Genomic DNA, 25,824 nt, shown 5'->3' with positions numbered 1-25,824 from the left:
GATTTACATAGCACAGAGTACTCTGAACTATGAGATCTGAGACTTCTGGGACTGGAGCAGAGGCCATTCGCCAGACGTTCGTTTTCAGGCAAGGGCAGTGACTTGTCTAAGGTCACATGGCTGTGTTATGTATTTGAGTGAGTGTGAGAGTCAAGTCTTTCAGCTGAGGGTCTTTTATCTTCCCCTCTGTCCAGGTAATGCTGTTTGTGGTCTGGTGGACCATGGAGCTATGGAATAAAAAAGAATGATGTAAAGGTGAAAATAATGCCTAGACCTATCTATTCAAGGTTCACCTTTTGCCTACATATAGAGATCTGAGAAAGCAAGACACTGTCATACAGGTATGGTCAGGTCCTCTTGCTAGCCTACAGAATTACTTTTGGGAAAACTACTACAAGGTAGAAACACCCTTTCTAGATCTAGGTCATGTTCTGTCCCTGAGTCAACTAACATCACTCAGTTGTCCTGAGAAAGGCAGTTTCCAATAAAATAAGAGGGATAGAACTGAAATGTCAATGGTGACACATTTCTTTCTGTCCAGGAACTAATCCTAATGCCCCCAGGGAATCTGTGGACACAATGGAGTTGAATTCAAGAGACAATCTCTCCTGAGTGGACCAGGTAGCAGAGCAGGACTTGATAGACACAAACTTCATCTAATTCCATGAAAGGACAAGGCCAGCATTAGTCTAGAGCGAGGCAGAATGGACAAGCAAACTACCCTACACCCTCATTGTGGAATGGCTCCTCATCACCAGAGATCCCAAAAAAGATGGGACTAAATCTGTGAGCCAAACACTGATCACCTCAACTTCAGCACCAGAGGCAGTACTGTGTGGGGGGTAGAGGGTGGAGGCTGACATTAAGCTGGAACCCCAACCACTCTGACCTGGATCAGCCTAAGCTTCATATCCAGTGTTTTTCTGAGCTTCGGTTTCCCCCACTATGAGGAGAGGAGAGGAGAGTAATTAGTAGGGTTTGGTAAGGACAAATTATGAGAAAGTCTAGAAAATGATAAATACTATTGCAAAAAGTTGCTGAACATATTGAGACCAAACAGACTTGGCTAGAAGTCTGCAAACCCATGAGTTCCCCAGGGGACAGAGGTGTGATTGGCATTTCCTTGAAGGGTTCTCATCACTCCCTCATCGGAGCAAACATAAGCCAGAATCTCCCTGTAGTTGGATGCATCTATGACATAAGTGTCTCCATTCAAAACCCAGACACATACCACAGCCTCCAGAGACCTGCAGTCTCAGGGCACAATAAATGATGCTGCTACCATCTCAACACTCACAATTCCTAGCAAAAGGCTGGCCTCATGGGAACCTGGGACTCAGCAACAATACAAACAAGGGGGTGATGAATGGGGGGACACAGATCCCCACAGTCTGAGCTGGAACTCCACTCTGCCAAGTTGTGGAAAGGTGAGATCAATAAGGGGAAAGAAGTCTGGGCCAGGTGGTGGCACACCCAGTTGAGCACACATGTTAAAAGGAAGGAAGTCTGTATTCTGAGATGGATGCTCAGAGGGGAGAGAAAGCAGGTCCATCTGTGATCTGAGTCAGTGAGACTATGCCAGGAAGGAAGAGGCAAGATGCAAATGACAAGAGAGGACTCCATGATATCTCATGTCCCCTCTGACCATACAGTCACTCTCAGGGCAGTTATTTATCCCTGTCTGTCTGGACCAGTTCAGTTGTCCATGTATCTTTATGCCCTCTCTTAGAAGTGCCCCTGCCAAGCAGATAAATGACAGTATATACTCACCCAACATTACAAAGTGGTGAGAACGTTTTTGCTTGCCAGGGACTTTGCCTGTGAGACAACAGTGGTGTGGACTCAGACAAGAAAAGGACTGCTTCTAGGCTTTATGCTCCTACATGAACCACACATTTCTGGACAGAAATATCTACAAATTCCTTTTGGAACCAGCAACCCAAAGTTTCCTACTGGGGTCTCCTAGCTCCAGCCCCAATTAAAAAAAAAAAAAAAAAAAAACCTTCCTTCTGGTTCTGGTGTCAGTGGGGCTAAAGCCATGCTTTTATTTAAACCTCAGCAGTATCCTTCCCTTGCATGCAACCACTACTCTGGTTTGGGTCTCCAGTTCTGGACTAAATGGTTCTTGGGTCTTTCCTTAGGGGATGCTGGCTGTGTGACCTGGAAGGTTCTGGGCTCCCAAGAGTAAATAAGAATCAGTGTTCCAACACCATGGCCTCCAAAGGGAAGAGCTTATAAATCAGAGCAAATTCCCAGTTCCCAGGCACCACCCACCCACGCAGCTTGAACCACCTGCTCTAAGCAGCAGAGCCACAGACCCCCTCCTTGGGCAAGTGACCAACTGGCACCTTACCCTTCAGAATGAGACATAATCCTTGATCCCAAGCAGCTATGGGGAGGGGAAGTAGCATTCCCATTATTATCTCCTCTTTCCCAGTATAAAACAGAGGTTTAGGGAATTAGGTTTCTTTTTTCATCCCTAGCAAAGGACACACAAGCTGGCAGACTGAGCAGGAAGCCCCAAATCCAGTCAAAAGGCCAGTCGCCCTAAGTAGCACAGATTCTTTTCTCATCTCTGGACCTCCCTCCACTGAGCCCTAATTTCCATTCTGTGCCCAGGACCAGGTATCCTCAGAGGGGTTCGCCTCTGAGTGTGCATGGTAGCTGCCTTTAAGAAACTTCTCTGGAAGCTTGGCCCCTACTGGGAGAGTCCTTCCCTGCAGGAACCCCCTCCAGAACTTCCCGAGGCCTTCTCTGACCAAGCCACAGACGTCTGGGAGTCCAGTAAGGGAAGCTGGAGGCCCCAGCTCAGAGCCCGCTGCGCTCCCTGCCCGGCAAGCAGCGCCGCCAGCCGAGCTGCAGCAGCGGAACACAGGCGCGAGTCCCCGGCCACCCGGCAGCAAACGGCACTGGGCAGGCAAGAGAGGGGCGCACCACTCAACACATCCCAACAACTCAGGGTGTTTTGCAAACCCTGCGGAATTGCCACGGAAGAGACAGCGCATGGAGAGGGAGAACTGGTTTGGGAGGAGATTCCGGGAAGGTGTGGGCACACTATGCCTCCCAGCCCCCAACAGGTAGCAGCCAGAGAACCCAGCGCCCCGCGGGAGGCAAAGGTAAACCTCTTCTCCCGGGCATCCATCCCAGGCTTACCTTGAATTCATGCAGAGTGCTGCGCTCCGTGAATGGACAGGGTGCTAGTGTTGCGGAGACATCCTTGAATTGTTTAAAGGGGGGGGGGGGGGGGGCAGTGGGGAGGAGGGAGGCCCCTAGAGAGGAGGGGTCGGTCGGAGAGAAGGTGAAATTCAAATGGGAAGGAGTAAAGAAATAAGGAGAAGGGGGAGGAGGGACGGGAGAGAAACAGAAAATGAAATAAATAGAAGAGAAGGGAGACAGTTTATTTAAAAAAAAAAAAAAATCTGTCTCCTGCCCACACAGTGGAAAAGAGATTTCTGACGATCTGAAAGAGAACTCGCACACAGGCTCCCAGAGGGATCAGAAGATCAGGCTAGCAGCGGAGCCCTTGGAGAGGGAGCCAGAGCGCAGCCGAAGGAGCAGGAGCGCTGTCCAGGCTGCGGGCAGCCACGCGGGCGCGCGGGGAGCGGGCGGGGGAGCCGAGGAGTGCGCGCCCCGAGCGGGAAGGGGAGGGGGTGCCCCGGCCTGGCTGGTTCCGTAGTAAACAGCGCGCCAGGAGACTGGAGCTTAGGGTTGCCTGGGAAGGTTCAGTGACTACTCAGGGCGCCAATGGCTCCCATTTGAGAGCCTGGCCCTGCACCTCCCAAGGTCCTACTGAACTTGACCCAGCTCCAAGGTGTTGCTGGGGCGGGGGGAAAGGGGGAACTGGGGAACACATCAAAGGGCCGGCGTGAATACTTTTTTTTTTTTTTGGAGGCAGATGAATTGAGAGGAAGCGGAAGATAGAGGGTGGGAGAGAGGCTTACAGTGCTGCTTCACCACTCGGGTCCCCTGCAGGTGGGGACCTAGGGGCTTGAACCAGTCCTTGGTGCATTGTAACATGTGGGTGCAGTTAAGGGATGGGGGAGCCATGAGGGGAATAGCCCCTGTGCTAGATAGAAGCCCCAGGGACAGGAAGCTGCAGCTGTGGTCCCTGGGGGTAGAGGGGCAGGCACAGGATGAGGATTCTAAGGGACACCCCACTCTATGGGGGGACAGTTAAAGAGAACAAAAATAAGCATTCCCCAAATTGAATTAAACTGGCATTTCCAAAGCTTTCAAGACACAAATCTTACAAAGATCATTCTTCCTCCATTTCTCTGGTTCTTGGCATCTCTCTCCCTCAAGAACAGCAAAAATGCCTTCCCAGCCCTTGCCCACTGAAGACCTGGGGTTCCACCACCATGACTTAGTTCAAAGCTCAGGAGAGCCCCCAAAGAAAGGAAGGAGGGAGGTTAATGGCATGGAAGGGGTGAGAAGAGTACAGAGGGCCAGCAGGCAGGGAGGGGTGCAGCACTACAGTGCCTGGGGACCCAGGTTCAAGCCTCAGGTCTTCACCTAAGGGAGGAGAAGGGGAAGCTTCAGGAGCAGTGAAGCAATGCTGCAGATGGCACTCTCTATCTCCCCTGCCCCCTCTCAATGTCTCTCTGTTCTTGAGAGAGCTAATTTGATAATAAAAGAAGGGAGGAGGAGAAAATAGCCAGCAAAGTAGTAGGCATTGTTCAGGCACTGAGCCCCAATAACCCTGTTAGGAAAAAAATAAAGAGTGCAGAAAAGAAGGTGCAGGGAAAGATGAGGAAGCAATGGGGGGAAGGGAAGGATTTATTTATTCCTTAGGCCAATGGTTGGCACATAGGGTCAAATCCCCTGAAGACTTGGGTTGGGGGTTGCTGGAAGTGAATGAGGATGTTTAGCCTTGCGCTTTCCCTGGGAAGATCGGGATGCTAACCAGTCAGCCTGGCCCTCTGTACACACCCACCCCCCCAGTACCAGAATTAAAGGGAATTAAATACCTCTACAGCAAGCTGCAGCTCTCTCTTTGGGAAGGGTAAGGGCTCTGCAATCTGCTTTGTTAGACCCTGCTTCACCCTCAGAAGGTCTAACTAGGGTTCATTCAGTGAGAACCCAAGACTTGAACCCCCCCAGAGCTGGTTAGCCTTGAAAATTTTCTACATCTTTGAAAAGAGGTGAGTCCAGTCTCTCTAAATCAGATTTTAGGGGTGCCAGGGCTTTAGACCCAACATTGGAAATGACTCCAGATGGGTGTTAGAGGGGAAGAATCAGGGCCATCTTTGGTTTTTCAGAGGATGACAGATTTTTGGAAACCCTCTTGCAGATCTGCTTTCCCTTTTTTCCCCCCAGTTGACATAACAGTGCAGGGGTGGGGGTGGGAGCTCCTCTCTTTAAGTGAGACTGGGGTGCCTGCCATACGGGGGTCCTGCCTGGCATTTGGGAGAGGACCAGGCATATACTTTCAAGAGAGAAAGGACACATAGGGCAGGAGGAGGGTGTTTTTCCACCTAAGAAATTAACCTCAGGGGGAATGGGGGTGGTGCAACTGGTTAAGCGCATATGGTACTAAGCACAAGGGCCTAAACCAGGATCTGGGTTCGTACTCCTGCTCCCCACAGGTGGGGGGGGGGGCATGCTTCACAAGCAGGTCTACAGGTGTGTGTCTGCCTCTATCCCTCTCTGTCTCCCAGGAGCAGTGGATTCATAGTGCCAGTGATAACCAAACCCCAGTGATAACCCTGGAGGCAAAAAAAATTAACCTCAGGATCCACTGTCATACACAAGGGAATAGGGAGTAGATCGCTACCACTGACCTCCCTAAGTGGATAATTCCTGCCCCTCACCCCCACATGTGTGCACACAGACCCAGTGTGAGGTGACTGGCTCCCAACACTCTTCTTCAGCAGCTCCCAGGCATCTACACTAGAGTGTTTGGGTGTTTTTACAAAGAGAAAGTTTTAAGAGCTAGGAAAGCAGAAGGCAGATGGCTTTCCTGGCCTAGAATCCCATTAAGAGAAGAGCATCCAATAACTCACCCCCCTCCACCATCAAAACAAACAACTATTGTGCCCACAAACAAGACTTCCCATTCATAGCACTAGGAGAGGATCCTGCCACCTGCTGGAGGGTTCCACCAGGCTCTCCCCAGCTCCCCAAGGATCAGTCCCAATCTCAGAGGACTAGGGTGGGGGTGACCTCTCAGACTCACCTGTCACTGGTTTCTTGCCTCTCTAGCTACAACTAACAACTAACTGGGACAATCTGGTGTCCTTTCAGCTCCAACATAAATATTGGTTTGGGTTCTGAGCCCATTGCAATGAGTGGTAACTGCTACCAGGCCTCTTGGCTTTAGGCAGAGGGGTTGGGAGGGAGCGACTGGGAGGCAGAGACCTGTCTTCCTCCAATTCTTCTCCCCAGCAGATGCACTAGCCCCATAGCCTCTCCTGAAAATTGTGCTCAGTGCTCCAGACACACTCTCTGAGCCAGACCATTACAGGAGCTCTCTAGTTCAGACCTGTGCCTTGTCCTGCACCCCCTGAAGAGACTCCATACTGATGTCTGGGCTTCAATGAAAAGACCCTGGTTTAATAATTCAGCTTGCTTGAATGCCATTTAGTAGCTATGGCAACCAGTTCCCTGACATCTACTTGTAGACAGGATGTGGTTGGAAGGGGAAAGAGGAGAAAAAAAGAGGGGAAAGAAAGACAGAGAAAGCCCAACTCAGGTTTCTTGGAAACTTTCCCTGGTCTCCCCAAGGTGATACTGATGGCTGCAGCCAGGGGATCTCAGCCTCACTCCTGAGTTTCTCCCTGGCTTTCCTCTCACCTCCAGGCACACTCCCCTGTGCCCCAGGTATGGCTCCTGTCTCTTCTTCTCTCAAACCTCCCAGAAGCCTGGGGGTCTAGTCTCCTGACTCAACATCTCAGGGAAACACCTTTCTGCCTTTCTTTGCCTCTGTTCCTCAGCTGCATGAAGAGAGGCATGTGAGTGTTTGCTTCCAACTCTTAACAACTGGAGATTCTATGGTCTGTATCTGTCATCTCTCTTCCTTTTGTATCTGTATCTGTATCTGTCATCTCTCTTCCTTATGGCCTCTCATCTCTTTCCAGCTGTCTCTCAGTCTCTCTGCTTATTTTCTCTCTCTCTATCTCTGTCTCACCTGCCATCAGCTTTCACCTGAGGGCATTGAAACTGGGCACCAAGATCTCCTGCCCCAGAGCCCATCACCTCCCTGCACCCCAGCCAGCCGCCCCCCCACCAATCCTTCAGGCTACAGATTAAGAGTCAGTTCTTCTAAGAAGTCCCCTTCCCCCCATCAGCTCTCACAAGGCCCAGGTGAGCTCTCCGTGAGGAGAACTTCAGCCTCAGTTGAATAACCCCAAGTCCCAGGTTTCTGATTCACACTACTGGTCAAAGACTCCAGACACACCCCAGGAGGGGGGAAGGGAGGAAAAGCCAGACACAGTTCTACCTCCTGTGCTGCCCTGGATGAAGAGAAAGAAGCCAACCTCCCCAGTTGCTCTGAAGAGCGACCAGCACCAGCTCTTGAAATAACAGAAATAACTCCTGGGGGGGGTGGGGGGGGTAAGGGGTGTTGCTTCCTTTCTCCATCACTGATGGAGAAAGGAAGCAACACCAAGTTCCAGGAAAGTAATTCCCGCAGTCTATCTCTGGCGCTGTTCCGGCATCTTTGTGGGAGACCTGCAACTAACTCTCCCCAAGCTGACCCATGACTTCCAAGGGGTCAGATTCTCAGGCAAATGTCTGACCTTAAACATGGTCATACACCAAATGGGATCAGTTGCCCTCCAAATCTTGAGTTTTTCTTAGCTGTCCAGAGAAGGCTTTTCCTAATACATGTCACCTTGGTATATGGAATGGGAGAGACTGCCACCATTACTCCAAGAATGCACCTTATCTAGGTGCTAGGATCTTTCCAGAAACAGAAATGTTTTTTCCAGGTCTTTATTCCCCCCCCACACTTCTTATTTGTGAATAATAGTGGGTTACAAGATTGCACGATGACAGTGTACAGCTCCACACCACACCCACCACCAAAGTTCCATGTCCCACACTTCCAACTCCCAAAGATAGCCACCATAGTTCATTCTCACAAGTCTTGGAAACACTTTGCTTGCCAGAAACAATATTTTTATGAGGAGAAACTATCTTCAGAACAATCATCTAGAGGCCAAGATCTATCATATAAAGTTATCCTTCCGGCGGCCAGATAGTAGCGCACTGGGTTAAGTGCATATAGTACAAAGTGCAAAGACTGGCAGAAGGATCCCAGTTCAAGCCTCCAGCTCCCCACCTACAGGGGGTCACTTCACAATTGGTGAAGCAGGTCTGCAGGTGTCTATCTTTCTCTCCTCCTCTCTCAGTTTCTCTCTGTCTTATCCAACAATAATAACAGCAACAACAACAATGGGGAAAATATGTCCTCCAAGAGCAGTGGATTTACATGTACTGCAGGCACCAAGCCCCAGCGATAACCCTGGAGGCAAATAAATAAATAATAAAAATAAATAAAGTCATCCTCCCTGTGACATATGAACCCTCTTTTCTCTCCCAAGTCCCTTAGCACAGGATCTAAACACCCAGATGGTCTCATTTGCACTAGAAGTACAGTCATATAAATTCCCCATATGTATGCTATTAAACTTGGTCTGTTTCTCTAACATTAATTTGTCTGTGCAATCTGAGAACAACTCAGGGGATGGGAGAAATTTCCCCTGCACCCCAACAAACACATATCAATACTTTATCCACTAACAGATGGCATCATATAACCCAGAAGGGAAGTGCAGGGTGGGGGCTGTGCCACCTAGGGTGTGTGAGTGCCCTCACCTGCATTCATAGACCCACCAGATTCCTGGGTAACAGGAGAGCTGGTGTTGACAGAGAACATTGGGACCATCAGTTTAACATTCAGGGACAGTATAGAAGACCCCAGCATGAATCCCTCTCTTGTTGGATGTCGCTGCCTTAAAAAGATGAAAGAGGTGCTAAGAGTTAGGTTACCTCATAGAGTTCAAGCCCCAGCAACACATGGGAGCACTATGGACAGTACAAGAGGGAGCTCTGGTGGATATGGTATCTCCTCTGTTTGTCTCCCCCTTCTGTAATAAGGAGTGAAAAAACTGGCCTGAGGAGGACTCTCAGTGGTAGTAGCACACAGGTTCAAGGACCTGAGGAGTTCGTTTCCCAGTGACATGAGAAATTAAATAAATAAATAGTTTTAAAATGGGAAAAAACATATTTTTGATAGTTCTTCTTTTGATGAACAAGACCTCTCCACCTGCAGAACCTTAATATGACTGCCAATCAAAGACAATCTAAAACACATGAGGTTTTTTTTTCTCAAGACCCCCCTAAGAATTATTTTTATGCTTAAATTCTGTACAGGCAAAGCAGAGAGTTGATCATATACACACACAAACACACACACGTGTTCTCACCACATGGAGACAGTTTCACATACAGGCCAGACTTTACACAAGTGCACCCCCCTTTCATACTCTTGCAGACCCAACCCAGTCATCTCAAAAGCCTTAATATATTCCCCCAATAACTCCTAGTCCAGATGGAGCTGCCTTCCCCTAGAGCTCTGCTAAGTGACACCCAGTCTCTCTGGTATTGTGAACATACTGGATCACATGTTTCGTCAGTGAACCTTCATTTGATGTATCCAATGCCCCCTCCCCAAGCATCACACTCTTTACCAACTTCAGAAAAGAGGAAGATTAAAGTGAGAAGAGAAAAAAAGGCCAGCACCAACACTCAAGAGAATAAAAAATTATTTTGTCAACATGGTGCCCCCAAACCTGAATTACACCCACATTCAGTTGCTAGAGTTGGTGGACTCATACCAGGGTTAACCACCTACCTGGTGATTCCTCCTACCTGGTGAAGAATCCAGTGGCTGTACATGCTTGTGCAATAGAAGCCTGATATGGGGAAAATAAGTTTTCCTCTATGTCCCAACCTACCACCCAATTAAAAATGTGTGGTGCCTCCCAAATGCTCTGGGTCCAGGTGCAGCACCAAAACACTGGACAAGCCTACACTCTTCCACCACTCCTGAGAGCAGAAGCAGAGAGCATGTGATACAAATGCCCATACCAATCCTATCTGATGTGTACACACACACACACACACACACACACACACACACACACACACACACAGTCAAATCATCACACACACACCATATGCCTAATAGTGAGATCTGGGTGTGCATGCACACAGAGTCCTCCCAGGTGTGTGTGTGTGTGTGTGTGTGTGTGTGTGTGTGTGTGTGTGTGTGTGTGTGTGTGTGTGTGTGTTCTGCTTAGAAACTGGTGATGCTTTGCATTGTGAGGTTTCCATAGTTACCTTCTGTGGAGAGAACTGGGGTAATTGAACTCTTGGGGTTCACTATTCAACAGATATGACTTGTTCATTCCTGCTGGCTCACTGGGTTGCTCTATCTGCATTTCATGACCATTAGTGTTAAGGTGCAGTTTCAAGTCTAAATTAGAGTGTGATCCTTGAACCTTGCTAGGGCTCTTTCACTTGGAAGGAGGGAATTACAAACCCTGACTTCAACAGATTACCCAGGAAGAGAATCTGGCTAACATGATCACACAGACCTGCCCTTCCTCACCTAAGCAGGGGAAAAGCACATCAGAATGAAAGAGAAACCCTTTATTTATTTACTAATTCACAAAATACTGAGAAATTAAAATGGAAGGACCCAGACCAGCATAAACCACAATACAGGGGACACCATACTAGTGCCCTACCTTAACAGGTGGTGTCTATAAGTGCTTATTATGTCAATTGGGGGAAGGGATGGAAGGATAATTTTTCTGATAGTGTTAGCCACAAATAGGGAACTGTCCAAATTAGCTTGTGAAACAAAATGCTTCCACACTTCCCTTGCAAATGGCTCATTTCCTCAGAGGAGTTTAACAGGACAAACAGAGCTGAGTGCCTGCAAGGACATCTCTGCCAGACTCTGCTCCAGACTCCTAAAGGTGGAAAAAAGCAAAAAGAAACATTTTTTATTGAAACAGTAGAACTCTGTGATAGGTTGAGGTTGGTCGTATAAGAAGACAAGGAAATAGGAAAGGCGCTTTGTAGTGATGTACCCTCCCAGCTCTGAAGTTACACAAAAGTCTGAGAGACACCAGGCTACCTTTCAGGAAAGGCTGCTAGTCATTGTCATAATCATCAATATTATAAGAGTTTAGGAGTTTATTTTCATATTTAAATATGCATATATGAACCACCACACCCAGCACCAATGTTCCAGAGCCATCACACCAGAGACAACCCCTGTGTCCCCACTTCCCTCCCCGTCCCCTGCAAAAACTACCATCATTTTCCCACAGTGTTTGAAGTTGGTTTGACTGTTATTTTCAAGTTCATTTGTCTTAGTTATATACATTCCACATGAGTAAAACAAGTCAGGAGTTGTTTCCTTCTCTCACTTAGCCTAACCACCTCCAGCTCCTCCCATATTGCACCAAAAGACACACTGTCATTGACAGTAGCAGAGAAGTATTCCACTGCATGTGTCCCTCAGATTCTTCATCCAGTCATCTGCTTATGAGCACTGAAGTTTTTCCTGTGTCTTGGCTATCATTAATAATGTTGCTTAAAGATGGGGGGTATCCTTTTGAATTAGTGTGCTGCAGCTAATCTCAGTCCTTAAATCCCACACCTATATGACAGAAGAGATCAATAAGCCAAAGCTATCCAGAAAGCTTTCAAATCCATCAGTCTGTGAATATCCCCTCGTGCTCCTTTTCCACCCCCAAAGCGCACTGGAAGCTTCAGAGTTTTCATTTTTCATCCCTGAACAAATCGTCATCTGAAAGATGCCACCCCCATGTCTCTTCACTCTAAGGACAAGTGATCTGATTCATTCTCCATTTCCATCTCTAGGGAATGCTTACAACAAGATGAGGGGAACCTAGGATTTTACCCCAAGACAACAAATCAGGACAAGCAGGAAGTTAGAGTAGCCAGGCTCCTCCTGCAACCTCACCAGTGCTCCCAGGACAGTGACCCACATATCCCTTTGCTCTTTGTCATCTGGATACCAGGACACCCACTCTCCTGTCCTCCCTGCAGCCTCCTCGCTGCTATTCTGATCTACTCCCTCCAGCTTCTGTTGCCCTTAGGATCCACTGCAGAAATTTTAGACCAACAGCTCTTGAGACATTGGTAAGACCCAGAATCTCAAGGGCGGCATTTGCTAAAGTCCAAAGTCAAAGAAGCAACTCTGAGAACCAAGTCTCCAGAGAGTGGGTATCAGTCTGTCCACCAAAGAGCCTGGTCATACTTGGGAGAGTATCCATCTCTGGGGCAGGTTCACTAAACAGAACAGTATTATGTTGACAAAATAGAAAAATGACCCCAAAATAAAGCATTACACAGAAGAATAGCATGGTATTATTGGTATGAAGCATACAGGACTATCGGTCAAGGCTCAGATTCCAGTGGTGTGTTATCATCCAATTCCAATGTGACACTGAGAAACTGACTGAATGGCACTCAAGGGCCTTGATTTTTCTCCTGTATGACAGGAATTGATCTAGACAAGAATGCAAGATACAGAATTTAAATCAATAGGGCAGGATGGACCAGAAGAATCAGGGTTTTAGAAAAGGGAAAAATTAGTGAAGTATATTTTTAGATGAATCAGGAAGGGGGCAAAACATAGAATAAAGTAAAAACAGTGGCATGCCTGGCTAAACTGTTTAAAGAGTGGATCCTGTTTGGTCAGGAGATGAATTTATGGGTGCATTGACCTAGGTCCCTTAGTGACTAGAATGACAACAATGAGACACTCAGCTCAGAAAACTCCTTAGACTCATAGAACCTTTTAGGTTAAAACAAACAAACAAGAATCTGGTTGGCATTCAGAGTGCAGGATGAAACTAAAGTATTGCTTTTACTCAGTGCTGTGTTTTTACTTACTGATGTTAAATTTTCATTTTAATTAAAGTGTCAGGACCATGCCCCAGGACTTAACTTGATTAAGTCCCTAAGCTGTATTGAAATAGCCATGCTCACTCTTTTGATAATTCTCCGCTTGGCTCTACTGCCCCTCCACTGAAGCCGGAATCTTCACAGGCCACAGATCCAATATGTACTTACTTATTTTAAAGCTTCACTCCCAATATCCTGCACCATATACTCAGAGCCCTGAATTGGTAAAATTGCTTTGTCCTTCCTAGTATGTTCTCAGCATGGTATTCAGACCACCGACTGTGAAACTGACAGACATTGTTTTCTGCTCTAAGCCCAGAGCTCTGAAGCTGTCAAAACTGGTTGCTGGTTTCAAGCTCAGCTCAACTCTACTTTGACAACATGTCTTATGCTGGTACAGAAATTGTTTCAGAAACTGAACCCAACCCTCCAAGTCATTATAGACTGGTAGAAATGGCAGAATATGCACACAGGAGTTTATAGAAGTCAAAACTGTACAACAGAGTCCACAGACACTCCTTTCTTCAAGAGATCTTTAAAGAGTAAAACTGGTAACTTTGAGAAAAAGTTACCAAAAGGCTTTATAAGAGAATTGGGATTTGAAAAGGCTGCCCTATAGTGAGAATGTTATACAAAAGACAGAAAGTAGATGCTGAGCTCAGTGCTTTCTTGTCTCAAGATTCAATAAACAGAAACCTATGCCTGATCTCCTTCCCCTGAGTTTTTGTAGATATGACATTCCTCTTATGGAGATGAGATGATCAAGGCAGCCTCAGAGCACACTGTAGTCTCATACATGACTAATCTATAAAGAATTGGCTGGTGCTGGGAGATAGCTCACCCAAGCACAGGACTTAGTAATCTTGAGGCCTTGGGTTCAAGTCCTGACAGCACACAGGAACACCATGAGTAGCATCAAGGGAGCTCCCTTGCATGGTTGAGCAGTGCTATAATGCCTCTATCTCTGAATATCTGTCTCTTCTTCTCCCATCTCTCTCTAAAACAGAATGAAAAAATAACAGGTGGTAGAATTACACATGATGATGCCCAATACTGCGATAAACAAATAAATACAGGGGCGAGGTGGTGGTGCACCTGGCTGAGTGCACATGTTACAATATGCAAGGACCCAGATACAAGCCCCCAGTCCTCGCATGCATGAGGAAAGCTTTGCGAGTGGTTAAGCAGTGTTGCAAGTGTCTCTCTATATATCTCCTTATCACCCCTTCCCTCTCAACTTCTGGCTATTTCTATGCAATATAACACAAAATGCATGCATACATAAACACATAAATATTGCTCTTGTCCACTTTGCATCTGTTTTTCTAACCAGAGTGCTTGGGGGACACAGACCTGCCTGCTAAAGCATGAGATGTATGTTAGCTGGCACTGCCCTGCCTCCATCTAGCTCCCCACCTAGATATGCTGTGAGGTCTGGAATAGAAAATACAATAATTAGGATCCACTTGCATATCAGATTTCAGGCTCAGGAAAAAAAAAAACCTAGTATATCCACAGGCCCTTTGGAATATAACTAAAATATGCCCACTAGCTATCTACAAAATGGAGGATCCTCCAACTCTTCATCTGCACTATTCCAGCCTTTAGGTCCATGATTGCTCAACAGTTTGTTTGGCTTTGTATGATAACTCTCTTTTCAACCACCAGGTTCTAGATGCTAGCATGATGCCAACCAGACTTCCTTGGACAGGCAACCCCAACAATGTGTCCTGGAGCTCCGCTTCCCCAGAGCCCTTCCCCACTAGGGAAAGAGAGAGACAGGATGGGAGTATGGATCGACCTGTCAACACCCATGTTCAGTGGGGAAGCAATTACAGAAGCCAGACCTTCCACCTTCTGCATCCCACAATTCTTTAACCCAGAGGGTTAAAGAATAGGAAAGCTATCAGGGGAGGGGATGGGATACGGAGTTCTGGTGGTAGGAACTGTGTGGAGTTGTACCCCTCTTATCCTATGGTTTAGTCAATGTTTCCTTTTTATAAATAAAAAATTAAATTAAAAAAAGAAAGAAAGGACAAGAAATCCAACTTCAAGGATGTGTTTTGATACATTGAGCCCCACCCCAAACCTCATCCCAGAAGAAAGCAGATTTAGCAATAGACTGAGTTGAGAAATCATTGCTGAAAGATTTTTATGTCGTATATGCCCTAAGGCTAGATTCCCTTATGAACTTCACAGTTTGGTGAATGGTTATAAAGTGATAAAAGGATTTGTGATCCTGGTACAATGAAACATAAATGTAACCAAACCAAATTACACATATAAGCCCTGCGGGAAAATATGACAAAAAATTACTTGGGAACTCTGAAGACTGAACAAAGGCAGGCCTATTTTGGAAAAGAGTAAAATTTGGAGCAAGTGTCCAGGACAGAGTGAATTTCCTTTGCCCAAAAAGAGACCACAATGGTAGCAACTGGCATGAAATGGCTTAAATTCTGAAAGTCACCGTCTGTCTGAGCAGAAGAACACAAAAGAAACAGGGCAACCAGGTCTGTCAGAAAAGAAAAGAGACTTCAAAAGGGAAAGAACAAGGAAGGAGCATGCTAGATTCCACACTTTAACCCAGACCAATCCCTGGCTGACCCTGAACCATGTATGTGTGGAACAAACAAAGGAGCTTGCAGTTAGGGCTCAAAGAACTGAACTGAGATCCAAGTACTCACCCACCACAGGCCTAATAGTTGGCAATCAGAATCTAAACCAAGTTAATCCTCTGCTAAAACCAAACATCAGACTCTTTGGGAAAATATAACAGAATACAGAGTCTTTGCCATATAAACATTCACAATGTCTAGGGTATAATCTAAAATTAATCAACATAAGAGACTCAGGAGGCTGTGGCCATTCTCAAGGAAAAAAGATAAATCAACATGTGCCAACCCTGAGATCATCCAGATGTTAGACTCCCAGACAAGGAGACTTTAAAATAACACATATAATTGTGTTCAGTGAGGTAAAGGAAAAATGTGTCTGTAGAAAATGAAAAAGTAGGGAATATCTACAGTAAAATAGACAGGGCTGTTTATGTAGAAAATTCTCAAGATACTACAAAATACTAGAGCTGATAAATACATTTTTGGCATTTTGTAGGATATGGATCAAGAGACAAAAAATAATTGTAGTTCTATATATTAGTAACAAGTAACTGTAAAATTAAGTTTTCTTTTCCTTTGGGGGAGTTTGTTTTTGTTTCTATATATTACTAGCAAAAGATTGTTAAATTATATTTTTTCTTTCCTCTGTTATGATACCCTACCTTCTAAAATAAAATCTCAGCTCTCTAGACCTTGGCTCTTGATATGTAGATTCAGGCTTTAAAGAAATAAAATTAATTATGGCCAGTAAGATAGTTTACATGAACAGTGCACCTTTATAATGGGCATGCTTTATAATAGGCATGACCCAGGTTCGAACTCAGCCCACCACACAAAAGAGGAAGTTTTAGTGCTGCAGTATCTTCGCCTCTCTCCCTCTGTGTCTGTCCCTATTTCTATCTGAAAAATGTTGGCTTCAAGTATTGAATCCCCAGTGATGAGAAAAAATTAAAGTAAATAAACAAAAAACAGTAATACTGTCTTCCCTTTCAAGACAATAATTTATAGTAAGCAATGAAAGGATTTCATCGGACCTTTTAACTTCTTTGTTCCATGTCCACCCATCTGTCACTTAAGAAGAGTGTTATAAAAAAGGCACCCAAAGAGCCAGATGGTGACACATCTGGTCGAGTGCACATATTACCATGTGGAAGAACCTTGGTTCAGGCCCACAGCCCTCACCTGCAGGGGGAAAGCTTCATGAGAATTGAAGGAAGTCTACAAGTGACTCTGTCTCTCTCCCTCTCTACCTCCCCCTTCCCTCTTGATTTTTCTCTGTCTCTATCCAATAAATAATTTTTTTAAAGCCACCTCTGTCTTTTGAATGTCAGAGATAAAAGAAGTGCAAGGAAGAGAGCAGGGATGCCAACTCTAAGTGTGTGAATGAAATCGGCACTGGGATAACCTGAGGCCTTTCTCCTCTCATGCTCGTGTCCTGCTCCTCCTCTAGCTTCTGTCTCTGATGCACCTATCCCCCCCTCCCCCCCAGACAAGACAGGCAGCACAAAAAGAAGATCACTGATAGTCCACCTCCACTAGGATGACATTGCCTATGCAAGTTAGCACAAAGCAGTCATCACCACAGGCTACAGCCTCCAGCTGTTGGCATCTGGAGTAAATGTCCAGATAGGACTTCTCTGTAGAACCATCTGAGCCCTCTGGGCTTTACAAACAGATGCAAAGATAGAAAAATAAAACAGAAACCTCTGATTCCCATAATGAAAGGAGAATTAAGGAAAGAATGGAGGAAATCAGTATTACAACTTACAATGGGTGAAAGAGTTAAAAGGGAGGAAAGAAGCAGAAAAAGGCACTCCTGTCCAAACTCTCATAAATTTTATGTTTTCATTTGTTTTATTTTAAGACAGAAAACTGAGTTTAAGAAATGTATTTCTGGGGCCAGGTAGTGGCACTCCCAATTGGACACACACATTTCCATATGCAAGGACCCAGGTTTGAGCCCCTATTAACCACCTACAGGGAGGGGAAGCTTCATGAGATTTGGAGCAGGTATGCAGGTGTCTATCTTTCTCTCTCCCTCTCTGTCCCCTATCCCCTTTCAATTCTCTCTGTCCTATCTAATAAGGGGAGGGGGTGGCTGCCAGAAGTGGTAGATTCATAGTGCTAACACCAAGCCCCAGCAGTAATTCTAATGAGAAAGAAAGATAGGAAGGAATTAAGGAAGGAAGGAAGAGAAAATTATTACTGGTGGCTGAAGAATAACTCAGGTTGGTAGAGGACAGACTAGTGAAGTTCCTGGTTTGATTCCCAGAACTACAAGTACTAAAGTCTTACTCTGGTTTTTCTCTCTGGGTGTTGACACATGAAACACTTTTTCTATTTCACATGAAACAAGTAAAATCTTCAAAAAATAGAAATAAGAAACTATATTGCAGGATAGCAAGTGGAACCATATTTGTCTGTCCCCATTCGTTGTTATTGCTTGTTTGTTTCTCCAGAGCACTGCTCAACTTTGGATTATATAACTCCTGGGGCCTTGGAGCATTAGAAATGAAAGACATTTGCAAAACCACTATGCTATCTCCCTGGTCCCAAGTACCTACAACACCTCCAACAGAATAATAATAGCTGTAATTCTTTGTTCTTTTGAGAGCTAGAAAGTGGACTCACCTGAAAGGCAGAAGTTGCTCACTCCACCTCTCTCCACACCTTCCTAAGTAAGTGTTAGCAACTCATCAAATGTCAGGGAAATCTGTTTGGGTTCAGCATGGTGAAGAGCTTCATAAACTGACTGGGAACCTGAACAGAATATGGCATTCTTCCATGAGGATCTCTAACTAGGAGGACCACATTCTTCCCACTCAGATGAGTTCAGTCTTGCTCCCCCACTGTCCTTGTACTTTCCTTCTCCTCAGACCAAGGACCACCCTGGGCAAAGATGACTGCTGCAAAATCCCCCTAAGAGCCTGAGAAAAGAAATAGCTGCTAGAAATTCTTTTGCCATTTCCAATAATCCCATAATCACAATACTAAGAGAAGCCCACTGTGCACCTGAGGTGCAGTCAGATACTCTGTGGGACCCCACAAATTAGACCACGAATTATCCACTTAGTACCCCAAGCTCCTGGCCTCACCGGCTGGTCTCTCCCACTAGTCTGGTCAAGGTTAGAAAGAGACTGTCTAGGCCCTGTGAATGAGGTGACAGCCTGGAGTCAGACAACAATATTTCAGGTGAGGAAGGCTTTAAAGATAGCATGGTGTGGTCAGACCACTGGGTATAAGAGACTGCGCAGCAGGAATCCTGTGTTCTCACTTATTTTGTGGTTTAGAGCGGGGAGAAAGGGAAGGTGTGTGTGTGTGTGTGTGTGTGTGTGTGTGTGTGTGTGTGTGTGTGTGTGTGTGTGTGTGTTTGTGTTGTGGGTTTAACGATTTTTGGATATATAGTTAGACTCATCCAGACTTCCAGCAGGAATGGCCATGATCAGACTCTTCCTCAATCAACAAATATTTACCAGATCAGACTCTTCCTCAATCAACAAATATTTACTATTAACTTAACAAAAATTCACCAACTACAGCTGAGACATCTGCAGAAACACCACAGCCTCAGGTGGGTACTCGTGTGCATGGTTGGGGTGAGAAGGGGTGTGGAACTGAAACCAAACACAAATAATTTAGAGCTCTGGCAGAACACGGTGCCATTTTACCTCTATGTGTAGCAGTAGTCAAGGCCAAACACAGTGCTAGCTGTGAGAGAAGGGACTTTTTAATCCATGAACTCAGGGGCACTGGCCTGCTGAATTACAGGCAAGGACACACCAAAAAAGCAAGGATCATTTGTTACCAAAATAAGTCTGGTCTGTGGGGCAGGTGGTGGCACACCCAGTGAAGTGCACTAAGTGCACACTAAGTGCAAAGACCCTGGTTCGAGCTCCTGCTCCCCACCTGCAGGGGGATGCTTCACAAGCAATAAAGTAAGTCCATAGGTGTCTATCATTCTCTCTCTTTTTATCTCCCCCCCCCAATTTCTCTCTGTCCTATCCAATAAAAAAAAAGGTTCAGAGGGTTGGGCAATAGCACACCAGGTTAAGTGCACATGATGCAAAGCACAGGGACTGGCATAAGGTCCCAGTTCAAGTCCCCAGATCCCCATCTGCAGGGGGCTCACTTCACAATCAGTGAAGCAGGTCTTCAGGTGTCTATCTTTCTCCCCCCATCATCTTCCCCTCCTCTCTCAATTTCTCTCTGCCCTATCCAACAACAACAATAGCAACAACTGCAACAATAACAACAACAAAATAGAAAGGGGAAAAAAAAGGCCACCAGGAGCAGTGGATTCCTAGTGCAGGCACCAAACCCCAGTGATAACTCTGGAGGCAAAAAATAAAATAAAATAAAATAAAATAAAATAAAATAAAGAGGAAGAAGAATAGGAAGAAGAAGAAAAGGAGGAGGAGGAGGAAGAGGAGGAGGAGAATAATAATAAGAAGAAGAAGAAGAAGGAGAAAAAGATAGAAAAGAAGTCCAATTTGTCACTAAAACATAAAAAGTAATTTGTCGTAACTGGCAGCAGCTAACTGGTAAAATGAGCCCTGCTTCTCTGAACACAGCTGCAGCCCAACAGGAAATCTCTGACACTTGGTTTCTGATTTAAATCATATAGAGAACCATATATACACATCACATGAAGTACAAAACAGCTCAAGGAAACAACAACAACAAAAAAAATTAACCCCAACCCCTACTCCTCCACCACACATGTAAACAAATAAAAGCCCGGAGATCACAACAATAGCACCACCTACTGGCCAGCAATAACCAGCACAATAAATGTGTAAACTGAAATATTGCAGAAACAAACTACCAAACATTCCAAACCAGACAAGATAAAAACGAAACATAAGGACTCCAAGAATATAGACATAGAGGGACTATCAGAGTAAGACTACAGAAAGATCATTATGAGAACTCTCCAAGAATCTAAGCATAATATAGAAAAGCATATTCAAGAGTTGAAAGAATATTTCAGTAAAGAGTTAAGAAACACAAAAGAGCTCTAAACAGAGTTCTCTAAGAAATTAGAAAACATGGGAGTCGGGCGGTGGTGCAGCGGGTTAAGTGCATGTGGCACAAAGCACAAGGACTGGCTCAAGAATCCCGGTTTGAGGCCCCGGCTCCCCACCTGCAAGAGAGTCACCTTGGCAGTGAAGCAGGTCTGCAGGTGTCTATCTTTCTCTCCCCTCTCTGTCTTCCCCCCTTCTCTCCATTTCTCTCTGTCCTATCCAGCAATGATGACATCAATAATAGCTACAACAATAAAAAAACAAGGGCTAAAAAGTGAATAAATAAATGAACATTTTGTAAAAAAAGAAATTAGAAAACATGAAAGAAGAACTTCAGAATTCACTAAGCAGTTAGGAAGCATGAAAGAAAAACTTCAAATATAATGGCAGGGAGTGAAAAACACTTTGAGTTTAGTACAAACTCAGGTAGAAGGCTTAGGTAGACTCACTCATGTAGAAAAAAGAATATAATCTAGAATATATAATTATCCCACTCTTTCAATTTAAAGATGAGGGTGAGGGAAGGTTTAGAAAGAATGAAGTCACTCTCAGAGAAATTGCAGACTCCATAAAAAAGTCAAATATAAGAATAATAAGAATTCCTGAGGAAGATGACATAGTGAAAGGGACAGAGATAATATTCAGGGAGATTTTAGCTTAGAATTTTCCTCACTTAGGCCATCCTCAGAACATATTTATCCAAAAGGCAGAGAGTACACTCAGGTACATGAATGCAAAACAACCAACACCAAGGCACATCAGTATAAAACTATCAAAACTCAATTACAAGGGAAAAAAAATTAGGCTCCTAGGGAAAGCAAAGAAATTACACACAAAGGTAGAGTTATTAGGCTCTCATCAGACTTTTCTTCACAAACCCTAGAGGCAAGGAGGGAGTGGAATGACATATTCAAAGTACTAAAAGAGAGGGAATTTCAGCCATAAATCTTGTACCATGAAAAATTATCCTTCAAATGTGAGGGACAATAAATGTCTTCTCAAATATTGAAAAGCTAAAGGAATTTGCCATCATCGCCTCACAAGAATTACTGAAAGGAGTCCCACAAGTAAAGGAGAAGCAAAGAAATGCATGATCCAAGCAAGGTAGTTAGATTCATCCACTTAAGAGTTTCATAACTGTAAATAAGCTTCTCAGTACTTTTTGTGTCTAATTTGAAACAACGGTGTTGGGACCTAAAGATAAATTATCCAGTAGAGCATACACCTTACTGTGCTCAAGACCATGCTCAAGGGTTTGAGGCCTGGCATCACATAGGTGCTCCATGGATAGTGGAGTAGTATTATGATGTCTCTCCTCTTTGTCTGTCTCTTCCTCTTTTCTCTCTCTCTCTAAAATAATTTTAAAAATGGAAATGTAATATTGACCATGCAGGAGGATCTGCGCTCATTTCTCCACACAGAATATGTCCAGTTGTGGCGTTACTGGTGATGTCCCCTGTGGCCAATCCAGCTCCTTTCTGCGGTGCCCTGTCAAGTTCGACAGGGATCCTGACATGGTCATCTCCTCTGGACCTGCATTCAGACTTCAAGGAAGCTGGGAAGAAAGGATGAGAATGGCATTCTCCCCCCGTTATTGTCACAAATAATTATACTGTCACAATTGATTAATAACACTTTGGCAGTGCCTGGTGGGAATGGAGAGTCAGAAGCACCCCCTCTCCCTTACACAGGGGCATATTTGAAAGTTACATTATGAAAGTGGGGAAGGTGGGTCAGCATAGACGGACAAAAGAAGTCATGTTATGACCTGCCCCTCAAAGAAAGAATGCAGAGATTGAGGCCTCCCAGGTATAAGTTGACGTATTGAAACAAAGAAAGATTAATAGTTAAACTTTACCAGATCTAGATGAGCAGTGGTCCACGACTAAGCAAAGATCCGTAGACCCCCCCGTAGAAGATTAATGGTAGAAAGAGCCCTCAGCAAAAGTTAAAAGCAATTCTAAGTATGACCTCCCCTGAGAACAGGGCGATATTAAGTATTGTACCATTCTTTACAGTAATAGGGGAGTAACATGTAGCATGCCAAAGCCACAAGACTATAATACTTATTGCTACTTCCTTATGAGCTAGTTGTTTAGGCAACCTGAATGTAACCTGAAAAAGTATAAAAGCTAATGCAGTTTCACTATTAAAATGAGTCCAGATTCACCCTCCAATAGAGTGTGGTGTCTATCTGTTCTCCCTCGCGCTGACTCCTGACCCACCGGGGAGGTCACCTTCCGAAACCCCTGACTCTCCTGCTGCTCATCCGCTGTGGTGGTCCGTGGCACCTTTCATTACTGAGGTGGATACTGAGCCCATCAGACAACTCAAGATGTCAGAAAGGAAAAGGGCTCATTCCATCTGCAACCTATAAATCCAGATTTTTTTCTAATATTAAAGTCTTCTTTTATAAACAGGATATGAAATCTTGTGTCTCAGAGAGACAGAGAGAGACAGAGACAGAGGGATAGACAGAGAAAGAGACAGAGGGAGAGAGAGAGATAGAGAGAGAGAGAATATGGAACCAGAGCAACATTCTGGCCATTTACAGTGCCAGGAATTGAACCTAATGAACCTGAGACCTCTGGTTCTATCTGCTGAAGGCCCTATTCCCCACATCTGAGACCATATTTGATGTCTCTTGCTCCTTGTAGCAAATCCATTACCATGCAGCCTGAGCAACCCCAAAGGCAAAAGGGTATAAAAAAATATGCATTCAAAATTTTAACCAGTAAGGTCTTATTATTGCCTTCATAGTGCATATGAATTAGAATGACAGAGGAATTTGTTATGTATTTGATATACAGTGTTTCTTTGCTCTAAAATGCTCAGAGCACTGTCCTAGGGAAATTTAATGTTGCAACATCTCATCTGTTCAGTGCTGCAGGGTTGTTTCACCAGGCTTGGCAAAACATAGCTCTCTTGCTCAGGCTCAGCACCCTGTTGCCTGAAATGTAGTTATTCCTTCTCTGCTCTACACTAAGGCTGCCCAGAGGCATGCAACATGGCAGGAGAATGTTAAACTGGAGCAGAAACACAGACCATACAGCCAAAGAAACCTTCCCAGATAATCCAACTCATCTTTTCATCTTAAATTTGAGAAATTACTTCCTCAGTGTCACATCTAGCTAGAAACAGCATGAGACACTTTTTAAAATTTCCTCTCATCTAGATAACAAAAAAAATGAAGCAGACTTCTAAGCACTCCCAAGAGAGACAAGTAAGGACAATAAAACATATATTTTTATCAGGAAATACAAGCTGATGCAGTTCCTATAGAGAACAGTATGGAGTCTCCTTCAACAAAAATGGAAAAACTTAGTGACTCTGCAGTACCACTCCTAAGCCTATATCCAAAGGACACTCAAACACTAATTTGAAGAGTGTTCATAGCTGCATTATTCATAATAGCCAAGAACTGGAAACAACCTAGATGAACATCAATGGATGACTGGATAAAGAAGTTACGGACATATAATCACTGCAATAATTCCCTTCAATTTAAAAAATAAGATATTATGTCCTTTGGGACAAAATTTATGGAACCAGAGGTGATTTTATGAAGGAAGGAAGGAAGGAAGGAAGGAAAGCAGGATAGAGGGATGGATGGATGGTAAAAAAGGAAGAAAGGGATGGAGAAAAAAAAAACCTATTGGATGGTTTCACTCATATGTGGAACATAGAGAAAAGGAACACATGGACTTGCAAAAGAAGGAGGAGAAATCCAAACTATAAGACCTTCTGAAAATTACGGTGTTTATTCTTGGGTGGGCTGGCACAGAACTTTGGTGGTATGTACACTGTGAAACAACAACTCTGTAATCTTTTTTTAAAATATTAATTTATTCCCTTTTGTTGTCCCTGTTGTTTTATTGTTGTAGTTATTAATGTCATTGTTGTTGACTAGGACAGAAAGAAATGGAAAGAGGAGAGGAAAACAGAGGGGGAGAGAAAGATAGACACCTGCAGACCTCCTTCACCACCTGTGAAGCGACTCCCCTGCAGGTGGGGAGCCAGGGGCTCGAACTGGGATCCTTATACCATTCCTTGCACTTTGCTCCACGTGTACTTAACCCGCTGTGCTACTGCCCGACTCCCAACTCTATAATCCTAATAATCTTGTAAACCATGATTAAATCACTAATAAAAATTAAACACATTTCGGACTAGTAAAATAGTTCAGTTAGCTTTTTTGCAATGTGAGTGGTCTCAGCTCAAGCCTGGCCCCCACTACATTGAACAAACCTTTGGTAGGTACTATGATATCTCTCCCCTCCCCTCCACCCCCATCTCTACCTCTATCTGAAAAAAGTCAGCCTGTAGCAGTGAAGCTCCAGTGACTTAAAAAAATATATTTTGGAGGGCTGGGAAGTGGTGCACCCAGTTAAGCACACATAGTACTATGCTCTAGGAACCGCATAAGGACCAGGGTTCCACTCCCCATTCCCTATCTGCAGTGGAGACAAGTCTGCAGGTGTCTATCTTTCTCTCTCCCCGTGTGTCTCCCTCTCCCCTTTCAATTCGTCTCTCTCCTATCAAATAAAATAGAAGAAGGGGGGAAAAAGAGAAAAAAAATAGCTGCCAGGAGAGGTGGATTTGTAGTGCAATGACCCTGAAGGCAAAAAAAAAAAAAAAGAACATGGGGCGATTTCATCAAAATTATCTTACTTTTTGCCATAAAACCTCTGTTTCCAATAGAAGAACAATTTCAGTGAGCAAGTAAACACTAGGAAAGACTGAGGACAGGCTCAATTTGCCCCAAGTTCTAGTTTAGTTGTCAGAAAACTTATCAAAGGATGAGGGGAGATGAGGTCTCCTGTTTGCTATTGCAAGTATCAAGGAGGAAACAATTTGGGGGGTATAAGGGAAGGTAGTAAGGCAACAAGATGATTCAAGAAGGGGAAAATGGGAAAACTGGGCTGGGAAGGTGGCTCATCAGATAAACGTGTTTTGCATGAAAGAAGTCCTGCATTTGACTCATGGCACAACATGAAAACAAAACCAGAGGTGAGGGTGGGGGAGATGGAGAGAGAATGCCAGAAATGGTGGTGGAGTGGAACTCTGGTCTTTCTCAATCAGAATCAAAAAAAAAAAAATTAAGGGGCTGGATGATGGCACACCCAGTGGAATGCACATGCTACCATGCTCAAGAACCTGAGTTCAAGCCCCCAGTCCCCACCCACAAGATGGGAAGCATCACAAGTGATGAAGCAGTGATGCAGCTCTCTCTC

The 25,824-nt window shown here is 44.7% G+C and overlaps 1 protein-coding gene across 5 annotated transcripts in view; it reads right to left on the bottom strand.

Moving 5' to 3' along the window:
* The window catches only part of CACNA1E (calcium voltage-gated channel subunit alpha1 E), a 558,522-nt gene that overhangs the window by 504,055 nt on the left and 28,643 nt on the right, over positions 1-25,824 (bottom strand). For 2 of the 5 annotated variants that reach the window (XM_060197786.1, XM_060197791.1), the window contains exon 1: positions 3,154-4,019. The exons of the other annotated variants lie outside the window; for them this stretch is intronic. Coding sequence is in view for 1 of the 2 variants with exons in the window: in XM_060197791.1 (XP_060053774.1) it covers positions 3,154-3,164 (11 nt within the window). In the remaining variant the exon portion in view is untranslated. Of the gene's footprint in view, positions 1-3,153; positions 4,020-25,824 lie in introns of those variants that run through there. 5 annotated transcript variants of the gene reach the window in all.

The sequence above is a fragment of the Erinaceus europaeus genome, chromosome 9 (genome assembly GCF_950295315.1).
Source record: "Erinaceus europaeus chromosome 9, mEriEur2.1, whole genome shotgun sequence".
NCBI classification, from domain to species: domain Eukaryota; kingdom Metazoa; phylum Chordata; class Mammalia; order Eulipotyphla; family Erinaceidae; genus Erinaceus; species Erinaceus europaeus.
This window is presented reverse-complemented; position numbering and strand designations above follow the sequence as displayed.